The sequence below is a fragment of the Phyllostomus discolor genome, chromosome 2, assembly GCF_004126475.2.
Source record: "Phyllostomus discolor isolate MPI-MPIP mPhyDis1 chromosome 2, mPhyDis1.pri.v3, whole genome shotgun sequence".
Classification (NCBI taxonomy): Eukaryota; Metazoa; Chordata; class Mammalia; order Chiroptera; family Phyllostomidae; genus Phyllostomus; species Phyllostomus discolor.
In genome coordinates this window covers 160,150,474-160,171,953 of record NC_040904.2, presented here as the reverse complement: position 1 = coordinate 160,171,953, position 21,480 = coordinate 160,150,474, and the positions used below count along the sequence as shown (strand labels likewise).

Here is a 21,480-nt window from a genome sequence, read left to right as displayed (position 1 = left end):
ATCTATGGAAGCCCCAGGAGGAAAGGGGAGTAGGGGAAACAAGAATAATATATAGATTTGGGTTTCAATATTCAACATTTCACCATTTGTATAAATCCAAGATCAGAAAAAACATATAATCAATTTTTATGGATTTTTCTTGGTTTACGGTAATTTTCTGGCATTTTTTCAAGTGTTCTTAAAACTTCTTACTATAGTAGCAACAAAGTCTTAAATTTCCAATTGCCAAAGCAGGCAGTAAGCACATCATATTCACTTCATGTGTAAAATCTTACTCTTTTCACTATATTTAAATTAGTCAAAAAAGTATTCCTTTTATTTGCTACTTCTTATGTTGAATTTCTACCCAACTTTATCAACAGTCAATAGATTTTCACATTTTATATACAGTTAAGTTTCTCCTCAAAACATCCTATACTAAATCTTTCCAGCTGGTACCAAGACATGGGCATCACTCAGGACAACTGGCACAAGCACAGCAAGACCAGGAGCAAAATATGCACTGGGATGCCCTGCCGCCAACACTAAGACTGCTCCCCTCTCCGCCTCACACACACAGTCTGCATGTGGGGAGGCAACAAGAAGTCCATGCCTTGAGGCTGGATGTGGGCAACTTCTCCTGGGGCCCTGAGTGTTATATACACAAAGCAAGGATTACTGATGTGGTCTACCAGGCATCCAACAACGAACTGGTATACACCAGTGCCCTAGAAACGAACTACATTGTGCTCATTGACAGGACACTACCAACAGCAGTACACATTCCACTAGGCACTGTCCCTGAGCCATAAGATGGGGGCCAAGCTGACTCCTGATGAGAGAGTTTAAACAAAACTGAAGAAATTCAGAAGAAATATGATAAAAAGAAGAATGGCAACAATTAGCAGTATGCTAGAGAGCAGTTCCAGCAGGCAAGCTTCTTGCATGCACTGCTTCAAGACCAGGCCAAATGTTGCCACACAGATGGCTATGTGATAGAAGGAAAGAGCTGGAGTTTTAGCTGAGGAAAACCAAGGCCCAGAAAGGCCAATTTCCTGATGTAAATTTCCTCCCTTCTATTTTAGCTCATGTGATAAAGGTGTTTATTGCCCTGGCTGGTGTAGCTCAGTGGATTGAGTGCAGGCTGCAAACTAAAGGGATGCCAGTTTGATTCCCAGTTAGGGCACATGCCTGGGTTGCAGGCTGGGTCCCCAGTAGGGGGCATGTGAAAGACAACCACACATTGATAACTCTTTCTCCTTCCCTTCCCCTCTCCCTAAAAATAATAAAATCTTTTTTTAAAAAGGTGTTTATTATTCTAATATATATGTGTGTGTATATATGTGTGCATGTGTTTGTGTGTGTATATTTATCCTACACTACTCTTAATTCACACACATGCAAAACAATTCCAGCGTCATAAAATTCACACACAAGTAATTCAAGTGTAATTTAGCTCATCTGATCTCTAGGTCAGATGTATTAACTCATTCATCCAAATGAACTATAAGAATTATACTTATCAAGTATTATTGAAGAAGACAGTGGGGAAAGAACAGTGGACAGCCTCCAGCAACTTACCCAGGAGGAGAAAAAAATTTATCCCTTTCACACCCAGAGCCTAGGCTCTAACAAGTTTTCAGCAACACTGAAATAAAATTCTCAGAATAGTTCTGCTTTTCACTGGACTCTGTCTTAATTAAGTAGTCTGGGTGACAGTGCAAAAATTAATTTGAACCTATGATTCTTCTTCCTTATTCGGAAAAGGTGAATATTGTCTGTCTTGACTATTAAAATCCCCAGACTTCGGTTCTGCAGTTCTACACAGTTCTAAATTTAGTCAAGTAACAGAAATACTTGGAAGGCATGCAACTCATTTTAATACCTGCACTTTTATATTACCAGGCAGCTAATTTCTTAAGTAATCTTAAATCAGTCATCCACATAAAAGAGAAATATATAAACCATATAATCAACAGATAGGTTACTACTGGTGTTAAGTAAAATATTATCTATAACTTCTAGATATGACCAATTTCCCCCTTTCAAAAGGTTGGGTGTTGTCCTGCAAAGCGAAGGTTGTTCATTTGACAGAGCACATATCTGGATTGTAAGCCATGTCCCAGCTGGGGGTGTGCGAGAGGCAACTGATCAGTGTTTCTCTCTCCCATCAATATTTCTCTCTCCCATCAATGTTTCTCTCCCTCTTCCTCCCTATCCTCCCCTCTCTCTAAAAATAAATAAAGAAAACCTTTAAGAGAGAGAGAGAATGTGTGTGTGTGTGTGTGTGTGTGTGTGTGTATTTATTTTTTAGGGACTTCCAGTCAAAATGGAGGCATAGGTAAACATGGTTCACCTCCTCCACAACCACATAAAAATTACATGTAAACTACAGAACAACCATCACTCATAACCATCAGAAACTGAGTTGAATGGAAAGTTTGACAACTACAGAATAAAGAAAACATATCCATCCAGATTGGCAGGAGGGACAGAGACACAGAACAGACTGGTCCCACCCCACGTCATGTCTCCCAACCCAGGGTTCCAATGCCAGGAAGAAAAGTCCCCATAACTTTGGGCTGAAAGAACCAACAGGAATTGAGTCAGTTGAAGAAACTTCTGGAGTCCCAAGCAGTTCCTCTTAAAGAACCCACTAGGCATACTCAGACCCACTCCCTCTGAGCTCCAGCACCCGGGTAGCATCTTGAAGGCACCAGTGTCATGTGGGAGCAACTGAAGGGTCTAGTATCAAGGTGAGAAGTGGGGGACAGCTTTTTCCCAGACAAAAGGGTAGGCAGAGGCCACTGTACCTTTTCTGAATGTCTCCCCCCAACACACACACAGAATCACAGAGCCAGCAGGTGGGTGCCATATCTGACACTCCACCAACCTGGTTAACACTGTTTGCCCCACTCTGGAGATGCTCTGAAGCTCAATCCCATCCAACATACAGGCCCAAACAAGCTTTTAACAGTGGCTTTTCCATATGAATGGCTGGATTTGGCTCATGCTTCACAACTTTCAAAATCCACTCAAATAAGGAACAACCAGCCTCCATGAGCCCCTAGCCTCTACACCTCTTGCTAAGTGGCCCCAGACACAACACTAGCAGCCGACAGCTCTGGATCCTAGTCTGGCTTCACCTAGGAACCTCCAAGCACAACACAAGTAGTAGCCATCTCAGATTGCTTTACAGCTCATGCAGGAGGCCCCAGGCAGAACACAGATGGTGGCTGACCTTGCCTGCACCATGTGGGAAACCCCAGAGCCTGTGAATGCAGTGGACAGCTACAGACCATGTTGGGAAACTACCACCCTGCCCCTGCACAGCAGATACTCCACAGAGGGCAAAGGTAGTGGTCAGTTTCCACAGCCAATCCCTGCAGCTGCCTGGCCTGAGTAAAAAACTTCCTATTGACCTGCTAACAGCAAACAAGGCTCAACTACAAGAGGAGGGAGTACTCAGCCCACATGAAGGGTGCGCCTCAAGTACCCAACTGGGTGATAGGGAAGGCTTGTACCTCTGGACCCTATAGGGTACCTACTATTATTAGGCCACATTACAAAGACAGGAAGTCATAGCAGCTCTACCTAATGCATAGAAACAAACACAGGGAGGCTGCCAAAATGTAAAGACAAAAAAACATGGCCCAAATGAAAGAACAGACCAAAACTCCAGAAAAAGAGCTAAGTGAAATGGAGATAATCAATCTATTACATGCAGAGTTCAAAACACTAGTTATAAGGACAGTTTATAAAAGACCTGTACTCAGAAAACTAGAGAACACTGAAGAAATTAAGGAAGACACAAATAAAAGGAAGTGTATACTGTATTCATGAATTGGAAGAATATCATTAAAAAACCCATACCACCCAAAGCAGTCTATAGAGTCAATGCAATCCCTATCAAAATACCAACAACATATTTTACAGATATAGAATATTTCAAAAATTTATATGGACCCATAAATGACCCCAAATAGCCTCAGCAATTTTGAGAAAGAAGGCAAAGGAGGAGGGATCAGAATACCTGATACCAAGCTATATCACAAGGCCACTGTAATCAAAACAGTCTGGTGTTGGCAAAGAACAGACACATAGACCAATGGAACAGAATAGAGTCCAAAAATAATCCATGTCAATAAGGTCAGTTAATATTTGACAAAGGGGGAAGAAACATAAAGTGGAATAAAAATAGCCTCTTCAATAAATGGTGTTGGGAGATCTGGACAAGTATATGCAAAAAAAATGCAAGTAGATGACCCATGTACACCATATACCAAAATAAATCAAGATGGATAAAAGATTTAAATATAAGTTGTGATACCATAAAAATGCTAGAGGAAAACATAGGCAGGAAAATTTCAGATATTCCACGCAGCAATTTTCACTGATACATCCCCTAGGACAAGGGATATAAAGGAAGGAATAAACAAATGGGACTACATCAGACTAAAAAGCTCTGCATGGCTAAAGAAAACATCAACAAAATGGAAAGGTACCAACTGTATGGGAAAACATACTTTCCAACAATACCTTGGACAAGGATTTGGTTACCAAAATATATAAAGAATTCACATGATTCCACACCAGGAAGACATACAATCCAATTAAAAAATGGGCAAAGGACCTGAACAGACATTTCTCCAAGGACATACAAAGGGCCCAGAGACATATGAAAGGATGCTCAGCCTCACTAGCCATGAGAGAGATGCAAATTAAAACCACAATGAGATACCACTTCACACTGGTCAGAATGACCATCATAACTAAATCAACAAACAAGTGCTGGTGAGGATGTGCAGAAAAGGAGCCCTAGTGCAGTTGGTGAGAATGCAAACTGGTACAGCCACTGTGGAAACAAGATGGAATTTCCTCAAAAAACTAGATGGAACTGCCTTTCGGTCCAGCAAGTCTACTGCTTGGATCATACCCTAAGAATCCTGAATCAACAAATCAAAAGAACCTATGCATCCCAATGTTCATAGCAGTGTTATTTACAATAGGCAAATGCTGGAAACAGCCAGAGTGCCCATCAGTTATATGAGTGGATCAAAAAACTGTGGTGCATTCACACAATGGAATACTAAGCAGCAGAAAGAACTCCTACCCTTCCTGACAGCGTGGATGGAACTGGAGAGCATTATGCAGAGTGAAAATAAGCCAGACAGTGAAAGACACAATACCATATGATCTCACCTATAAGTGGAACGTAATCAACAAATGAGCAAAACAGAACCAGAAACTTGGAAACAAAGAACAACAACTGATAGTGACCAGGGGGAAGGGGCATAGGGGATAACAGGGAAAATAAGGGAAATGGGCAAGCCAAGGAACACAAATAGAGAACTCATGGCATGGACAATGGTGGGGGGGAATTGACTATGGAAGTGGGGCGTACAGGGCAAGGCTGAGCAATGGGGAAAAGGACAGGACAACTGTAACTGAACAATTTAGAAAATAATAATAATAACAATAATAATGATGAAAGAAAACTTCTCTGATCCACTCCAAGAACACATCATACTTACAATGCCAAAGGTTTAAAGATAAAGAATCTTAAAAGCAGCAAGGGAAAAGTAGTTAGTTACCTACAGGGCAGTTCCCATAAGACTTTCAGCTTGCTTTGATTTTCAAAAGCAACTTTACAGGCTAGGACTGGCAAGAAATATTCAAAGTCAGGAAAAGCAGGTATGTACAGCCAAAATTTCTCAACCCAGCAAAGCTATCATGTAAAATTGAAGGGCAGATAAAAAGCTTCCCATACTAAGGGAAAAAACTAAAGGAGTTCATCATCACCGAGCCATTCTTATACAGAATATTAAAGGCACTTATTTAAGAAAAAGATAGAAACTATGAACAGTAAAATGACAATACACACCTGTCAACAACTGAATCTAAGAAACAAACTGAGTAAACAAGCAGAACAGAAACACGATATGGAGAAAATTTGGATGGTTACCTCTTGGGAGGGGGCAAGGGGGAGAATGGGGAAAAGGTGCAGGGATTAAGTAGAAGTTCACAGGTACAGAATAGGCAGGGGGATGTTAAGAACAGATTAGGAAATACAGTAGCCAAGGAACATCATACAGATGACCCATGGATATGAACTAAGGGGGGACTGCCGGAAGGAATAGGGATACTGGGGTGGAGAAGGCAAAGGGGGGGGAAAATTGGGCCAACTGTAATAGCATAATCAATAAAGTATACACATTTGAAAAGATAGTGATTTCATTACCTTCTGATATATACGTAGAAGTGAAACTGCTGGGTCACATGGTAGTTCTATTTTTAATTTCTTGAGGAATCTCCATACTGTTTTCCACTGTGGCAGCGCCAATTTACATTTTCATGAACAGTACACCAAAGTTCCCTTTCTCCACATCCTTACCAACATTTATCTTTTTGATAGCCATTCTAACAGGTGTGAGGGGACATCCTATTGTGTTTTGTCTAATAATTTTTTAAATTTTTTAAATCTTGTTTATTTTTAGAGGAGAGGGGGAAGGAGAGAGAAAGAGAAGGAGAGAAATATCAGTGTGTGGTTGCCTCTCACACACCCCCAATCAGGGACCCGACCCACAACCCAGGCATGTGCCCTGACTGGGAATCAAACCAGAAACCCTGTGGTTCACAGCCCGCACTCAATCCACTGAGCCACACCAGCCACGGCCTTACTGTGGTTTTGATGTGCATTTCCCTGATTAGTTATGTTGAGCATCTTTTCACCTATCTGTCAGCCATCTGTATGTCTTCTTTAGAAAAATATCTATTTAGTTGTATGGGTTTCGTTATAGATTTGGATATTAATGCCTTATTAGATAAATAATTAAATTGCAAATATTTCTTCTCATTCTGTAGGTTCTTTCCATTTTGTTGATGGTTTCCCTTGCTGTGTAGCTTTTTAGTTTGATGTAGTCTCACTTGTTTATTTTGCTTTTGTTGCCTTTGCTTTTGGTGTCAAATCCAAAAAACCACCAAGACAGACATCAATGAGCTAAATGCCTGTTTTCTCCTAGGTTTTTTGCTTCAGGTCTTAAGTTCAAGTCTTTAATATTCATTTGAATTAACTTTTGTGTATGATGTAAGATAGTGATCATTTTACTCTTACATGTGGCTGCGCAGTTTTCCCAGGACCATTTTACTGGAGAAACGATCCTTTCCACATTGTTTAGGCTTGGCTCCTTTGTTTGTAAATTAACTGACCATTCTATGCATGGGTTTATTTATGGGCTCTATTCTGTTCAATTAACCTATGTGTCTGTTTTTATGCTAATACCATACTGTTTTGATTACTACAGCTTTATTAACACAATTTGGAATCAGGAAGAGCCATGCCTCCAATTTTGTTGTTCTTTCTCCAGACTGCTTCAGCTATTCAGGGACTTTAGTAGCTCATACAAATTTTAGAAGTTTATTTTACCTTTATGAAAAATACCACTGGAATTTTGATAGGGATTGCACTGAATCTATAAACTGCTTTGGGTACTGTGGGCATTTTAACAATATTAATTCTTCCAATCCATGAACATGGAATATCTTTCCATTTATTTGTCTTCAATTCCTTTCATCCATTTCTTATAGTTTTCAATATACAGGTCTTCCACCTCCTTGGTTAAATTTATTCATAGATATTTTACTATTTTTGATGTAATTGTAAATGGGATTATTTTCTTAATTCCTCTGATAATGCATTGCTAGTGTATATAAACAACTGACTTTGTATATTGATAATATATATCCTGCAACTTTACTGAATTCTTTCATTAGTTCTAACAATTTTTTTGGTAGAGTGTTTAGGATCTTCTATATATAATATGTCATTTGCAAATAGTGATAGCTTTACTTCTTCCTTTCCAAATTGGATGCCTTTTATTTTTTTCTAGGCTAACTGCTCCAGTTGGGAGTTTGAATATTATGTTGAATGAAAATTCTGAGGAAAACTTTCACTTTTCACCATTGACTATAATGTTAGCTTGTGGCCCTTATTATGCTGAGGTGGATTACCTCAATACCCACTTTGCTACAAGTTTTTAATCATAAATGAATATGAAATTTTATCAAATACTTTTTCTACATCTGTTGAGTTAATCAGATAATTTTTAATCTTTTACTTTGCCAATGTGGTTTATCACATTGATTTGCAAATGTTGCTCTGAAATAAATTACCACTTGATTATGGTGTATGATCCTTTTAATGTATTACTGAATTCAGTTTGCTAATATTTTGTTGAGGATTTCTGCATATATGACCATCAGGGAAACTGGCCTGTTATTTCCTTGTTAGTGTCCTTGATTTTGATAACAGGATCATGCGTGCCTAATAAAATAAATTTAGAAGTGCTCCCCACTTTTCTATTTTTTGGATGAATTTGAGAATTGGTATTCTTTAAACATTTGGTAAATTCACCAGTGAAGCGATAAGGTCCTTAACTTTAGTATGTTGGGAGCTTTTTGATTACTGATTCATACTTTTTATTAGTAATGGGTCTGTTCGTATTTTCTATTTCTTCGTGATTCAGTCTTGGTACGATGAATGTTTCCAGGACTTTATCTACTTCGTCAGGTTGTCTGATTTGTTGGTGTATATTTGTTCATAGTAGCCTCTTACAATCCTTTGTGTGTTTTTTGTGGTATCAGTTGTAACATCCTATTTCATGTTTATTTGAATTGTCTTTTTTTTCTTGGTGAATCTATCTAAAGGTTTGTCTTTTTTATCTTTTTGAAAAACCAGCTCTTAGTTTCACTGATCTTTTTGTCTTTCCACCTATTTCATTTATATTTGCTGATATTTGTTATTTTCATCCTTCTACTAACTTTGAGCTTAGTTTATCTTTCTCTAGTTCCTTGATGTTGTAAAATTAGGTTATTTGAGATATTTTTTACTTCTTAATGTGGGCTTTAATCACTATGAACTTCCCTTTTAAAACTGCTTTTGCTGCAACAAATAGGTTTTGCATTTTGTATGTTATATTTCCATTTTCATTTGTCTCTGGGTATTTTTTAAATTTCTCTTTTGCTTTCTTCTTTGACCCACTGGTTGTTCAGTAGTACATATTTATGGTAATCTGTACATATTTGTAAATTTTCCAGTTTTCCTCTTATAATTGATTTGTAGTTTCATACCATTTTGGACAGGAAAGATTCTTAATGATTTAAAACTTAAGTGTATTAAGACTTGTTTTGTGACATATTATCTACCCTGAAGAATACTCAATGTGCACTTGAGAATGTGTATTCTGTTGCTTTTGGATGGAATGTTCTGTATATGTCTGTTAAGTTCAACTGATCTAATGTGTTATGTAAGGCTAATGTTTACTTATTCATATTCTATCTGTATAATTTATCCATTGATGAAAGTGGGGTATTAAAGGCCCCCCTTATTATTGTATTGCTGCCTATTTATCCCTTTAGTTCTGTTAATATTTGCTTTACTTATATAGGTGCCCCTAAATCCTACCCCTTTCCTATCTCAGTTAGCAATTCTACCTAGCAATCCAAGATAAAAACAGTCATCTGTTCACAATTCCTTCCCTCTCCTCCCACATTTAACAATCTCCAAATTCTGACACCATCTCCTGGATCCCTCTGATCTTCTCAGCTCCTGTCCCCTCTTCTCTACTCCAATCACTTCTGGGCAGAGAAATTAGTTAGCAGGGAAAGACCTTCAGAGCTCTTTTCTGCCTCCAGCACAACTGGCTGTGTTCTCAATGATGACTGCTCTGTCAGCCTCTATCCCTGAACTACTAAAAGTCTCTAACCTATCCTTAATGGACGTGTAGTGCAAGTGAGAAACAAACTGTTGTTTCAAGCTACTGAGATTTGGGGTTTGTATCTTACCCAGGATCCCCTGGGTCTATCTTGATTTCAACATCTGCACAACCTACTATAACAGCCTCCTAGCCAGCATCTCTTCCTCTACTCTAAATCCCCTATTTCTCCAAACTGCTACCTGAATTACCTTTGTAAAACAATGTCTGATTAAATGGAAATCTGTTCCATTTCTCTGATTAAAATCTTCAGAGTTTCCTCTTTACCTTAAAATATTCCATATTCTTTAATATAGCTCTTAAAGCCTAATATAAAATCAGGCTCTATATATATCCTTCTAGCCATTCAAAATACTGCTCCCTCTCCATATGTACCATATTTTTTTAGTACTCCTAAGTCTTTGCCCAGGCTATTCTATCTGCTTGAACAACTTTTCCACCTTATACCACTCCACCCTACCTTTGCCTGCCTAGACATACATACATACATACATACATACCCCTAGTCAGCTATCCCTCCCATTCTCTCAAGCAGCTATTAAAGTTGGGCTCTCTTCTCAAGACCCCTATTTTACCGACTCCTTCAGTTTTAATACACCAGCCCTCTAACCCAAAAGGAGAAATACCCCACATCATAAGGAATAATAAAGCCCTAAGGCAGAAACTCCCTTAAATCCCTTGGTTCAGATACCAAACCTTTGCCTCTACACCTTTCTTGACCGTTTCCTTCTATCTTAATTAAGGAGATAATTCTACCTCTGCTCTGGCTTTCACCTTCTCTACATACTCCAGAACTTCACTCCACACCTGAAACAACTGTCTGCCTCCTTCTTGAAACTCTCTCGTCTAAGAGCCTATCAAACACACTCTATTGGTTTTAAATCTACCTTCTTGGCCTCTTCCATTTTCCTCCATCATTACCAAGCACACATTTAACTAACTAACTGTTCTCCAAGTCTCCTCAGCCTTCAGAGTTTCAGTCTTAACACCATCCTTGGCTGGTCCAAACCCATCACTTCCACTACAGTGTATATACTGTTGACCACCAAATGTCTCTCCAGCCCAGTATCTCTCTCCAACTCCTAACTGGTACATCTGACTTCCTATTAGTCATTTCCACATGGTTTCACAGTTACCTCAAATTCAACCACTCCAAAACCAAATACTTCATCTTTACTCCCAAACAAACAACTGCCTGGATGCCCTAATTCATAAATAATGTCACCATCAACCCTGGGATGGAACCCAGAAAACCAGGAGTCATCCAAAACTCAACCTTCTCACTTCTATACTCACATACACACACACCCCTCCAAGTCTAACAGATCTACCCACTAAATATCTCTTAAATCTGTTCATCCCTGGCAGGCCCACTTCAGACCCTATTTCTTATCTGGATTACTTTGACTCCCCTTAAACTGGATTCCAGTTTACTTACTGATTCCACTCTATTTCCCAGCCTAGTTCCCAAATTCCTAAAAGTAATCTTTAAAAAAAAAATCCTTCAATAGGTTTCATAAAGACAAAATTCAGACTTTTTAGCCTATCATGTAAGACCTTCAAGATCAGGCTCCTGACTATCTCCCTAGCCTTTTCTCTGACTACTCCCATAAGCAGCCCATGTGTAAGGGCATCCTGCTCCTTGCAGTTTGTCAAAGGCCTCATGCTGTTCTGCCACAAACCTCCACCCTTTACATACATAGTTCTGCCCTAGAACTCTCTTCCCCATACTTCACCTGGCTAACTGCTGTCAGTCCTTTAAGATTCAGCTGGAGCATCACCCACTGCCAGCCCTTCCAGATCTCCAATGTGCAAGACCCTGGCTGGGTAGCTTAGTTGGTTAGAGCACTGTCCTGATACACTAAAGTTGCAGGTTCGATTCCCCAGTCAGGCACATACAGAAATCAACCAATGAATACATAAATAAGTGAAACAACAAATCCATGTTTCTGTTTCTCTGTTTCTTTCTTTCTCTCTCCCTTCTTCTTTCTTTCTAAAATCAATAAATTAAAAAAAAAGGCTTTAAAGCCGGAGGAAGAACAACAGATTAAGTTTCTTTGGCTAAAGGTTTCACTTTCTGAACAAAAGAACTACATGAAAGACTAAAAGCAAGACTAGGGCAGGAAGGCCAGTTAAAAGCATCAGTTATCCAGATGAGAGGTAATGTCTCCAGAATTAAGGAAGTCACAATGCTGATTGAGAAAAATGAAAGATTCAGAGAGACTGAGCAGTAAGAGTCTACATAATTTTATGTTATTATATTAAAGACTCAAATATGACATCCATGTCTCTGGCTTATGCAACTTAGTGGCATTGTGAACAGAAAAAATACCTCAGGAAAAAAATACATTTCAAAGGAAAATAATTTTTTGCTTGGTCATGTTGAATTTGAGGTACTGTTTGACAGTCAAATGGAGACATTCAAAAGACCACTGGATAGACAAAGCCTAGTACTCAGATGAGAGATAAAACTGGAGAGAAAGATTCACAAATTGTCATCTTATAGTAATAGATGCTAAATAAGTCATCAGGGTAGCTGAGATGGACAGATGTGTAGAGCAACGTTTTTCTTGTCACTTAAGACAACTGAACAGAGACATTAGAAACACTTGGAATACTTGTGAAAATACAAATTCCCAGACTCCATTCCAAGCCTACTAAATCAAAATCTCTGGCAATAAGACCCAAGAATCTACATTTCATTCATTCATTCATTCAATGTGTGTTTGAGTGACTATTCTATTCTAGGCACTAGGAATATAGTAATTATAAATAAATAAGGTCCTTGTTCTCACAGGGTTTAAGTTCTAAGTGTGGACTACAGACAAGGAAAACAAGATAATTTAAGATATTGGCAAAGTGCCATGGAGATAATGAAACAGAGGAATGTGATGAAGCACAAGGGGGAGGTTAACTATTTTGTAAAAGGTGAAAGATTTATATGATCTGAAGAGAAACCTGAGTATTACGTTAACTACTTTGGATAAGGTGGTCAGGGAAAGTCTATGGGAGAAATCATTGAGCTGTGACTTGAATGAGAAGAGGTAAGTCAGGTAAAGATGTGGGAAACAGAATTTCAAGGAGAAAGAATATAAGTGCAAGGTCCTGGGGAAGAAAAAGAAAAACCACTATGGCTATAGCTAGTAATAACAGGAAAGTGTGGTACAAGGTAAGTCAGAGAGTCTGGTATAGGTCAGATCATGAAGGCTTTTGTAAGCCACATCCGTAACAAATTCTCCAAGAAATATTTATGCTGTTAAGGTTTAAGAATCAGAGGTAGAGAAGGAGAATACAAAAGAAACCCTAAGGAAAACATATATATAAGGGAGGAGCAGAAGAAACATCCAGGAATGCAAGAGGAAAAGTCATGTCAATGAAACATTTCAAGAAAGAAAGGGACAGTGACACATGGTACCAAAAAAAAAAAAAACTGAATAAGGATGAAAAGGGGTCCATTAGACTTAACAGGTTCACCATGTTCTTTCCATTGATTTTGATGGCTGCTGGAGTTGCCTCCACCAATAGCATTAGAAACCCTAAGTGACACTCAGTCACTTAGGTCTACATTCACCTGCTACCCCTAGCACATTATTCCTGGAAGTTATCGGCTGGGAACTAGCCTAGATTCTCTTCTTCCCTTTTCCAACAGAATCACAAAGGAAGGGTAAGGCAAAAGAACAATTTCTAAGTATAGAAAGAAAATGTATTTAAAATTTATCCATTATTAAGTTTGGATTGTCACTGCCTTCCTTACTTTCCTCCTAGTTCTGTCATAAACTTACAGAAACTTTCACAAGTCTGAACCAACCTTCTCCAAGGGATGAAGAATTACCTAATGTCCATAATGCTGCTCACATACCAAACTCACACATAATTCGTACAACTGACATGCAACAAAACACTGCCCCTACAAAAAATGTGAACTATGTACTTGGGAAATCTAAACTTTAATATAATTATTAAGAACACTTTAAGGTCCAGTGAGCTTTTAGGGAGAAAAAAAGTATAAATATGAAATATAGTTCTGATCATCATTAATAATTAACACTGCAGCACAAATGTTATCACCATGATATATTCCAAAAGCATCCACACAAGGAAGATAATGGACTAAGTGGCAGAGGGAACTCGTTATGAAATTTAAAGTTTATCCTATACATTAGACAAGAATTGTATAGGAGACTAATGGCACAAAAATACTTCTAAAAGATCAAGATATAACTTGATTAGCCAGCAGACCATCTTTTTCTCTTTCTTTCTCACTGACTCACAGTCAACAAAAAGCAACTACATAGAAAGAAACTGAGTTCTCAGTTGGGGTCAGGATGGCAATGTAGGCAGACATGGCTGGCCTCTTTACACAAACCACATCAAAATTACAACTAAAATATAGAACTGCCATCACTCAGGAACATCAGAAATTGAGTTCAATAGAAGTCTGACAACTATGAAATTGAGTTGAATGGAAGTCTGACAATTATGCAATTGAAGAAATCACAACCATCCAGACTGGTAGGAGGGGTACAAATGCAAAACGGGCTGGCCCCATACCTACAACGGATAAAAATTCAAGAGGGATATTTCGGGAGCGAGAAGTTCCAGACCCACACCAGGTACCCCAATGCCAGGAAGATAAATCCCCACTTCTGGCTACGAACACCAGTGGAGACTGAGTTGGTGGAGGAGACTGCTGGAGCCCTAAACAATTCCTCTTGGGGAACTGTAGGATAAATGGAGGCAGTCTGGCTTCCTCACCCAGGTGTCTGGGCAACTAAGGGAAGCAGTTTCCCATAACCTTGAGAATGGGCCTGATAAGCAGTGTTCTCATAGCCTTGACACTGTGTCTGATAAGTGTTCCCATAGCCTTGAGTGGGATGGCATGCACAGAATCTGCTATGTTACTCCATCTGTTTTGGCTCTGATGGCTTTATCTCTAGTATTTAAGGGGGTAGGGACTCCATGCTGGGTGCCACTCTAGGGGACAAGGGCCACAATGGGTGATAAGAGACATGCAGTGTGCCACTGCGATGCCATGCAGAGGGGACAGGTGACACGCAGAGACATGCAGGGGGACATGCAGCTTGCAGCACTCATGGCTCACCCACCCTTGAATAAAGGCATGTCAAGCATCCCCAAAGCTCCATGAATATTCCATCTGCCTGAATCTCGTGAACCTGTCAGGGCCTTGAACAATCACAACACAGGAACCACTCATGGATTTACCTATTCAGACTCCCTCCCTCTGAGCTCCAGCACTGGGGTGGCAGCCTGAAGGTCACCAGTGGTATAAGGGACAGACCAAAGTGTCTGGCATTGGGCAAGCAGAGGTCATTGTCTCTTTGCCAGGCCCTCATCTCAGAGGCAGCAAGCTGGTGCTATATCTGAGATTTCATCAACCTGGCTAACACTGTGTGACTAACCTTGGAGATCCACAGAGGCTCTACCCCACCCAACTTATAGGCCTACCCAAGCTGCTTTCTTCCATAAAAAATGGCTGGTCTCGGCTCCTAAATGCTATCAACAAACAACAGCTGGCTTCAGGTGCACCCTAGCAGCAGCCAGATTATAGTCACAGCTTGGCTTCCCCTGGGAATCTCCAAGCCCAGCACAAATAGCAGCCATCTCAGACTGCTTTATATGTCAGGCAGGGTGGCCCAGGCAAAACATGGATGGGGGCTAACCTTGGTCTGCACCACCCAGCAAACCCAGGGCCAGTGCACCCAGTGAACAGCTACAGATCATGTCAGAGCATCACCACCCTGCCCCTGCATGGCTAATCCTCCATGGAGGGCGGAGGTTGGTGGTCTGTGGTCACAGCCAGTCCTGAAGCTAACTGGCTTGGGTAAATCCCTCCCATTGATCTGCCAGAAGTAACAAGGCTCAACTACAAGAGGAGGGTGTACTCAGCCCATACGAAAAATACACCTGAGTACCCAGGTTGGGTGATAGGGGAGGCTGTGCCACTGGACCCTACATGACATCTGCTACATTAGGCCATGCTACCAAGACAGGGAGTCATAGCAGCTCTACCTCATACATAGAAACAAATACAGGGAGGCTGACAAAATGAGGAGACAAAGAAACACAGCCCAGCCCTGCCTGGTATGGCTCAGTGGACTGAGTGCTGGACTGCGAAATAAAGGGTCACCTGTTTGATTCCCAGTCTAGGGGACATGCCTAGGTTGCAGGCCAGGTCCCTAATAGGGGGCATACGAGAGGCAACCACACACTGATGTTTCTCTCATTCTCTTTCTCCCTCCTTTCTTCTCTTAAAATAAATAACCCTATTTTTAAAAAAGAAAGAAAAAAAGAAACATGACCCAAATGAAAGAACAGATCAAAGCTCCAGAAAAAGAGCTAAATGAAATGGAGATAACAATCTAACAGATGCAGAGTCCAAAACACAGTTATAAGGATGCTCAAGAAACTTAATGAGGGCCTTAACAGCATAAAAAAGATCCAGTCAGAAATTAAGGATATACTAATATAAATAAAAAACATTTACAGGGAAACACAGTATAGTGGATGAAGCCGAGAATCAAATCAATGATGTGGAACATAAGGAGGCCAAAAACCACCATGCAGAACAAGAAAAAATAATTTTAAAAAAATGAGGATAGTATAAACATCTTCTGGTCCACTTTAATTAAGTCCAATATTCACCTCATAGGGGTGCCAAGAGAGAAAGAGCAAGAAACTGGAAATCCATCTGAATAATAGTGAAAGAAAACATCCCTGATTTGGTGTAGGAAACAGACATGCAAGTCCAGGAAGCACAGAGAGTCTCAATTATGCTGGATGCCAGATGGGAAGGGGAAGGGGAGAATGGGTGAAGAGGTAAGGAGTTTAAGAAGTACAAATAGGTAGTTACAGAATAGCTGTGGGGATGTAAAGTACAGTGTAGGAAAGGGAATAGCTAAAGAATCTTGCATGATCCATGGACATTAACAATGGTGTGGGGATTGCCTGAGGGAAGGGGGCTGCTGGGTAGAAGAGGGCAAAGGAGGAAAAATCAGGACAAATGTAATAACATAATCAATAAAATATAATATAAAAAATAATCTGGGGGTCCTCTTAAATCCTGCCGATTAACTTTCTTATCTTTATACTTCTCACTCTATAAGATAAAGACCTCAGAATAACTGTATGGGTGCAAAACTATAATTTTTATTTGCTTGCAAAAGATTTTGAGGTCTTCTATGTTTAAAAAAAGAGCTGTAAAACATACTATTGATACCTATAGAAAAATGAAATAATCAAAACATTGGTCTAGTTAAGGAAGAGACCTTACCAGTACATTTAACAACTAGCTTCATTCTCCCCCTTCCCCCCAAAATACCCAAAAAGGCCTGAAAATTATCCCCCCCCCCAAAAAATGAAGTTCTTGACAATTCAGAAAAAGTCACAGTATGACAATTAAGTAAGCAAGTAAAGGAAATGAAATGATTTTTGATGCTTTTGTGGTTAACAAACTAAAGAGAAATAGAATAAAATGAGTCCTTTAAAAATACAAAAAGTGTTTTGACTATTGAAAGACATGACTATCTAAAGCTTTTGCACATTTTCTCCTTACTCTCACTCACTCTAGGCCAGGCGCTCCCAATTTGATGGGGTTGTTTTGTTTTTGTTTTTGTTTTTTAGCACAGGAAAGTATTCTAGGAAACTTGCTGTCAAAATAAGAAAGCTGAAACAGCTTTCCCAGTATGGGCTCAAACACCTGGACTAAACAACTCACAAGATACCCTGCAGAAAAGCAAAAAGAACACCTGGATTTAGGAAGCATCCTAGAATCTTTCCTTTTATACAACCCAAGTAAAAATAATAAAATCAGCCCTGGCTGGCATAGCTCAGTGGATTGAGCTTGGGCTGCGAACCAAAGCATCATAGGTTCGATTCCCAGTCAGGGCACATGCCTGGGTTGCAGGCCACGGCCCCCAGCAACCGCACACTGATGTTTCTCTCTCTCTCTTTCGCCCTCCCTTCCCTCTCTAAAAATAAATAAGTAAAATCTTTTGTTAAAAAGCTTCTTTAAAAAAATAATAAAATTACTGCAGATTATTATAATTAAGGGCTTTCTACATTAATTTTTTAAAGTGTTGGAGAAAACAGATAATATGCTAAGGAAATATAAGGAATTCAAAGAAGAGTCAAAACAGATTAAGGTTATGAAATCTTTCCTATCTGTATCTGTTAACAGAAATAAACTCAGACTTAGGAAGCAGTGGACAAGGTAACTTCACTGGAGAGATGGAACAGGTGCTATACTGCTAAAAGGGCAACCATGGTAAGAACGAAAGTTAACCGGTAAAAGTCCAATAAGTGGAATGCTTTCTACACAGAGGGTGAGAAGAATACAGCTGGAGGAAAATCCTGAGGCTACTGTGTATGAAGAAGGTCTCTAAAATTAGACCTGCCAACTGTATTCATGCACACATATTCAAGCCATGAGTCCAGTTATTTTTCCTACTTGTAAGCTGGCAGCACATTCCACAGAGGAACACTCAAGAGTCCCTCATCCAATCTTATGAGGCATAGAAAAATCTTAACCGTGCCCCCCCCCCAACCTGCCACACACACACAGTTTCACATAATTCTCTCCTCCACACTTCTGGGAACCATGCAACCAAAATGCAACAATTTTTATCACTTCCCCCAAATCTTTTTCCTGAAAGCTTTTCTTGAGTTCATGGAGAGAGCTGGCACAGGAATTAACAGTGCAGCATTCAGAAACCATTACCTACACTGAACTGTTGTCAGTACTCAGTATTTACCTGTAAGAGGTGAGAACATGGCGCAGAGTTATGTATCTCTGGGGCTTGAGAAAGATTTCCTGGAAACTTTGTGAAAGGATTTAAAAGTGGACAACAGTTTTGGTAGAAGCTTTTATCAATCTGCCTAAATTATTTCTGAAATTATCTGCAAAATGAGCACTAGTATATTTCTGATGCTGTTACTTCTTTACAATAATAGTATCCAAACCAGATCTAGTCCAATACAAGATCCCCAATTCTCCGCCCACACCCCCATCCTACACACACACACACACACACACACACACACACACCCATTCTCTCTTTAGCCTGGCAGCTTTCAATGTCCTGGGGCAAAGTTTAAGCAAAAACCTTAGACTTTGCCACCAGCATTCCTACAGAGACTTAAAAGGACTACCTCACCCCTTTGCCTTCCTAAGCTGGAGAACAGTGGCCAGGACTGTCCCAAAGAGAAATCTCATCCAGGTCACTCTGGCCAGAAGGTCAAGGAAGGTAACAAATGCATCAATCAAGAAACAAGAAAGGATAAAATAAATGAGGGATAATCCACAGAACTCAGGGGGCCAGTTCCTTTTATCCTCAGACTTAATATAGAATTTAGTTGCTAAAAATGCCCCTAAAATGGATTTGTGAAAAAAAGGATAAGATATTCCCCATAACTGAACACTCCACCATTGTTAGAGAAAGCTATTCTTACAGTTTTTGAGCTCAACTATCTACATAAATGAAGGGGCAGGGGGAAGTGCATCAAATCCATATAGCCCAGGCTATAAATACTAATATCTTCAGTCTACTGAAAAATTCAAAGTGGAACCAGCCTCCTCAGCTCTCTGGGGCCAAAGAGGTAAAGAGGTGATCTCTCATCAGGAATGTGAACAAACCTCAAGGGAAGAGCCTGAAGCGGTTGGTAAAAATCAAGCCACATGAGATCTGAGATAATCTTCCTCTAAGAAAGACCACCAATGCCAAAGATCCCTCAAACTTCATCCTCTCTGCCCTCAAAGTGCTTTCATTCAATGACCTGAAAGCACAAGACTTCTATCAAGAGAAATGAGGTGACAACTGACCAAAAAAAATCTCAATTTCTTCTAATAAATAACTTACAAAATCCTACTGAAAATCCATTCCACACCTCCAAGGACAACCAATCATGATCAGAAATTCATGACAGTGAGATAGTTCAAGAATAAACTCTTCTTTACCTATTCAGTCAAAAAATGTGTTGAGCATTGACTGCATAACAACTGCTAGGTTAAGTGTTAAGGACACAGTTATTAGCAATCTGACTTCATGAAGCTTACTTTCCAATGGGGGAGACTAAAGATCTAGCATGTTATAGGCTGATAAGGGGTAAGGAGAAAAATAAAACAGATAATGGGATAGGGAGTTAAGTAAATGTATGTGGGGCAGGGGCCACTGTTAGAGTGACATTTGAGGAAAGATCTGAGGAGCTGAGGGCACAAGGCTGTGCAGCTGTATTAAGAAAAAGGTGATCCAGGGATCAAGTGCACAGCCCCTGAGGCAGAAGTGCGCCTGGTGTGCTCAAGGAACAGCCAGGAGACCACTGCACACACTGAGGGCAAAAGGGTGCTTCAGATCTAGGACTTTAAAGGCAACTGTAAAACCTGTGGTTTCTATGCTGAGAGAAAAAAGAAGCCATCTCTTCTTCTGACTCCTTGCTATTAAAGAATAGCAGGCACCCTGCTTTTATATATGCAAATTTTTAAAGTTGTTTCAAATTGTGGCAATCTATAGTATAGATCATATAATGAACATAAAGACAGCTGGAACTGCAACTCTGAAATTTGACTTGTTGACAGTTCATCAGACCTTCAAGAAAGGTTCTCAGTTATCTCAAACCTGTGGAGAACAGCAACAGGAGGAAAAAACACAACTGAAGAGTGAACTGAATTAACCTAACCTATCATTTTCTGCCACTAAACTTTTGTGTTGATGCCCCAGGCTCCACAAAGAGAAAAAAAGAAAATACTGGAAGAAGAAAATGAAAAAAAAAAGCATTAGTAAGAAAGAAGAGCCACAAAGCTAATTTAAGAGCCAACATGACTATACAAAAATGCAGTAAAATGCTAGGAATTTGTGACATTTTTAAAGTGGAACCTGTCACTTCTCTCCTTCCCAGTTCCCATGCCTCCCACCAACAACCAGAATTCAGGCTTCTCAATTTTAGTTGTCTATTGGAAAAAATATATACAAGAACATTCGTCCAACTGTGATCTTATTTTAAATTTTCCCACACCTTTCTTTGGTTTAATGAACCTCTGGGGCTGTTATCAGTTATTTCTTATCATTATACAAGATCAGTTCACTGAGTAAATAAATATTCTGTGGAACTTCTAGGTTAACGGTTACAAATGTAGAAAATTTTTGGCTCTACAGCAAACCGAAATCGGTAAGTTTTCAGAGGTTCGAGTGAGTTTTGGGCTCAGTGCAGGCCCAACTTTTAAGCTCCAGAAACATCTCCCTGTATGTTTCAACTCAAATCTCCATCCCCACATAAACACCGGAATGATGTGAAACACTCTAACACCTTTCCCTCCCATTTTCCCAATGCTCGAAGGAAAAAGGAGTCCCAGGATACACCTGCAGCTAATCATCCCCAAACACAAGGGCGCAACAGTTTTTAGGTCCCACTGCACAGGCCACAGGTGGCGCTAACCCCCCCCCCCCCCCACCGCCCTCCACCCCGCAACCACCTCCCCACACACACACACCCCGCTTTTCGCCTGCGCTTTCCCCACATACTCGGGATTTCTCTAGCCTCCCAGCCCTCCTCACCAGAGGCTCCAGCCATCCCACCACCCCCGGCCTGGGCAGCTCCAGCGCGGGGAACCCAGGCCCAGGACCTTGGCCTGCGAGTCCGCGCGGCCGCCACGCCCCCTCCCCACAGTCCGCCCGTGCCATCCGCCCTCGGCCAGGAGGTGGCCTCACCTCACGCG

At 40.2% G+C, this 21,480-nt stretch overlaps 1 protein-coding gene across 1 annotated transcript in view; it reads right to left on the bottom strand.

Annotated features, from left to right (window-relative positions):
- R3HDM2 (R3H domain containing 2) overlaps positions 1-20,518 on the bottom strand; it is a 156,179-nt gene extending 135,661 nt beyond the window's left edge. Inside the window, 1 exon segment of the mRNA XM_036018759.1 lies at positions 19,405-20,518. Within this exon segment, the coding sequence (XP_035874652.1) occupies positions 19,405-19,448 (44 nt within the window). The 5' untranslated portion in view covers positions 19,449-20,518.
- Positions 20,519-21,480: the final 962 nt, after the last annotated feature.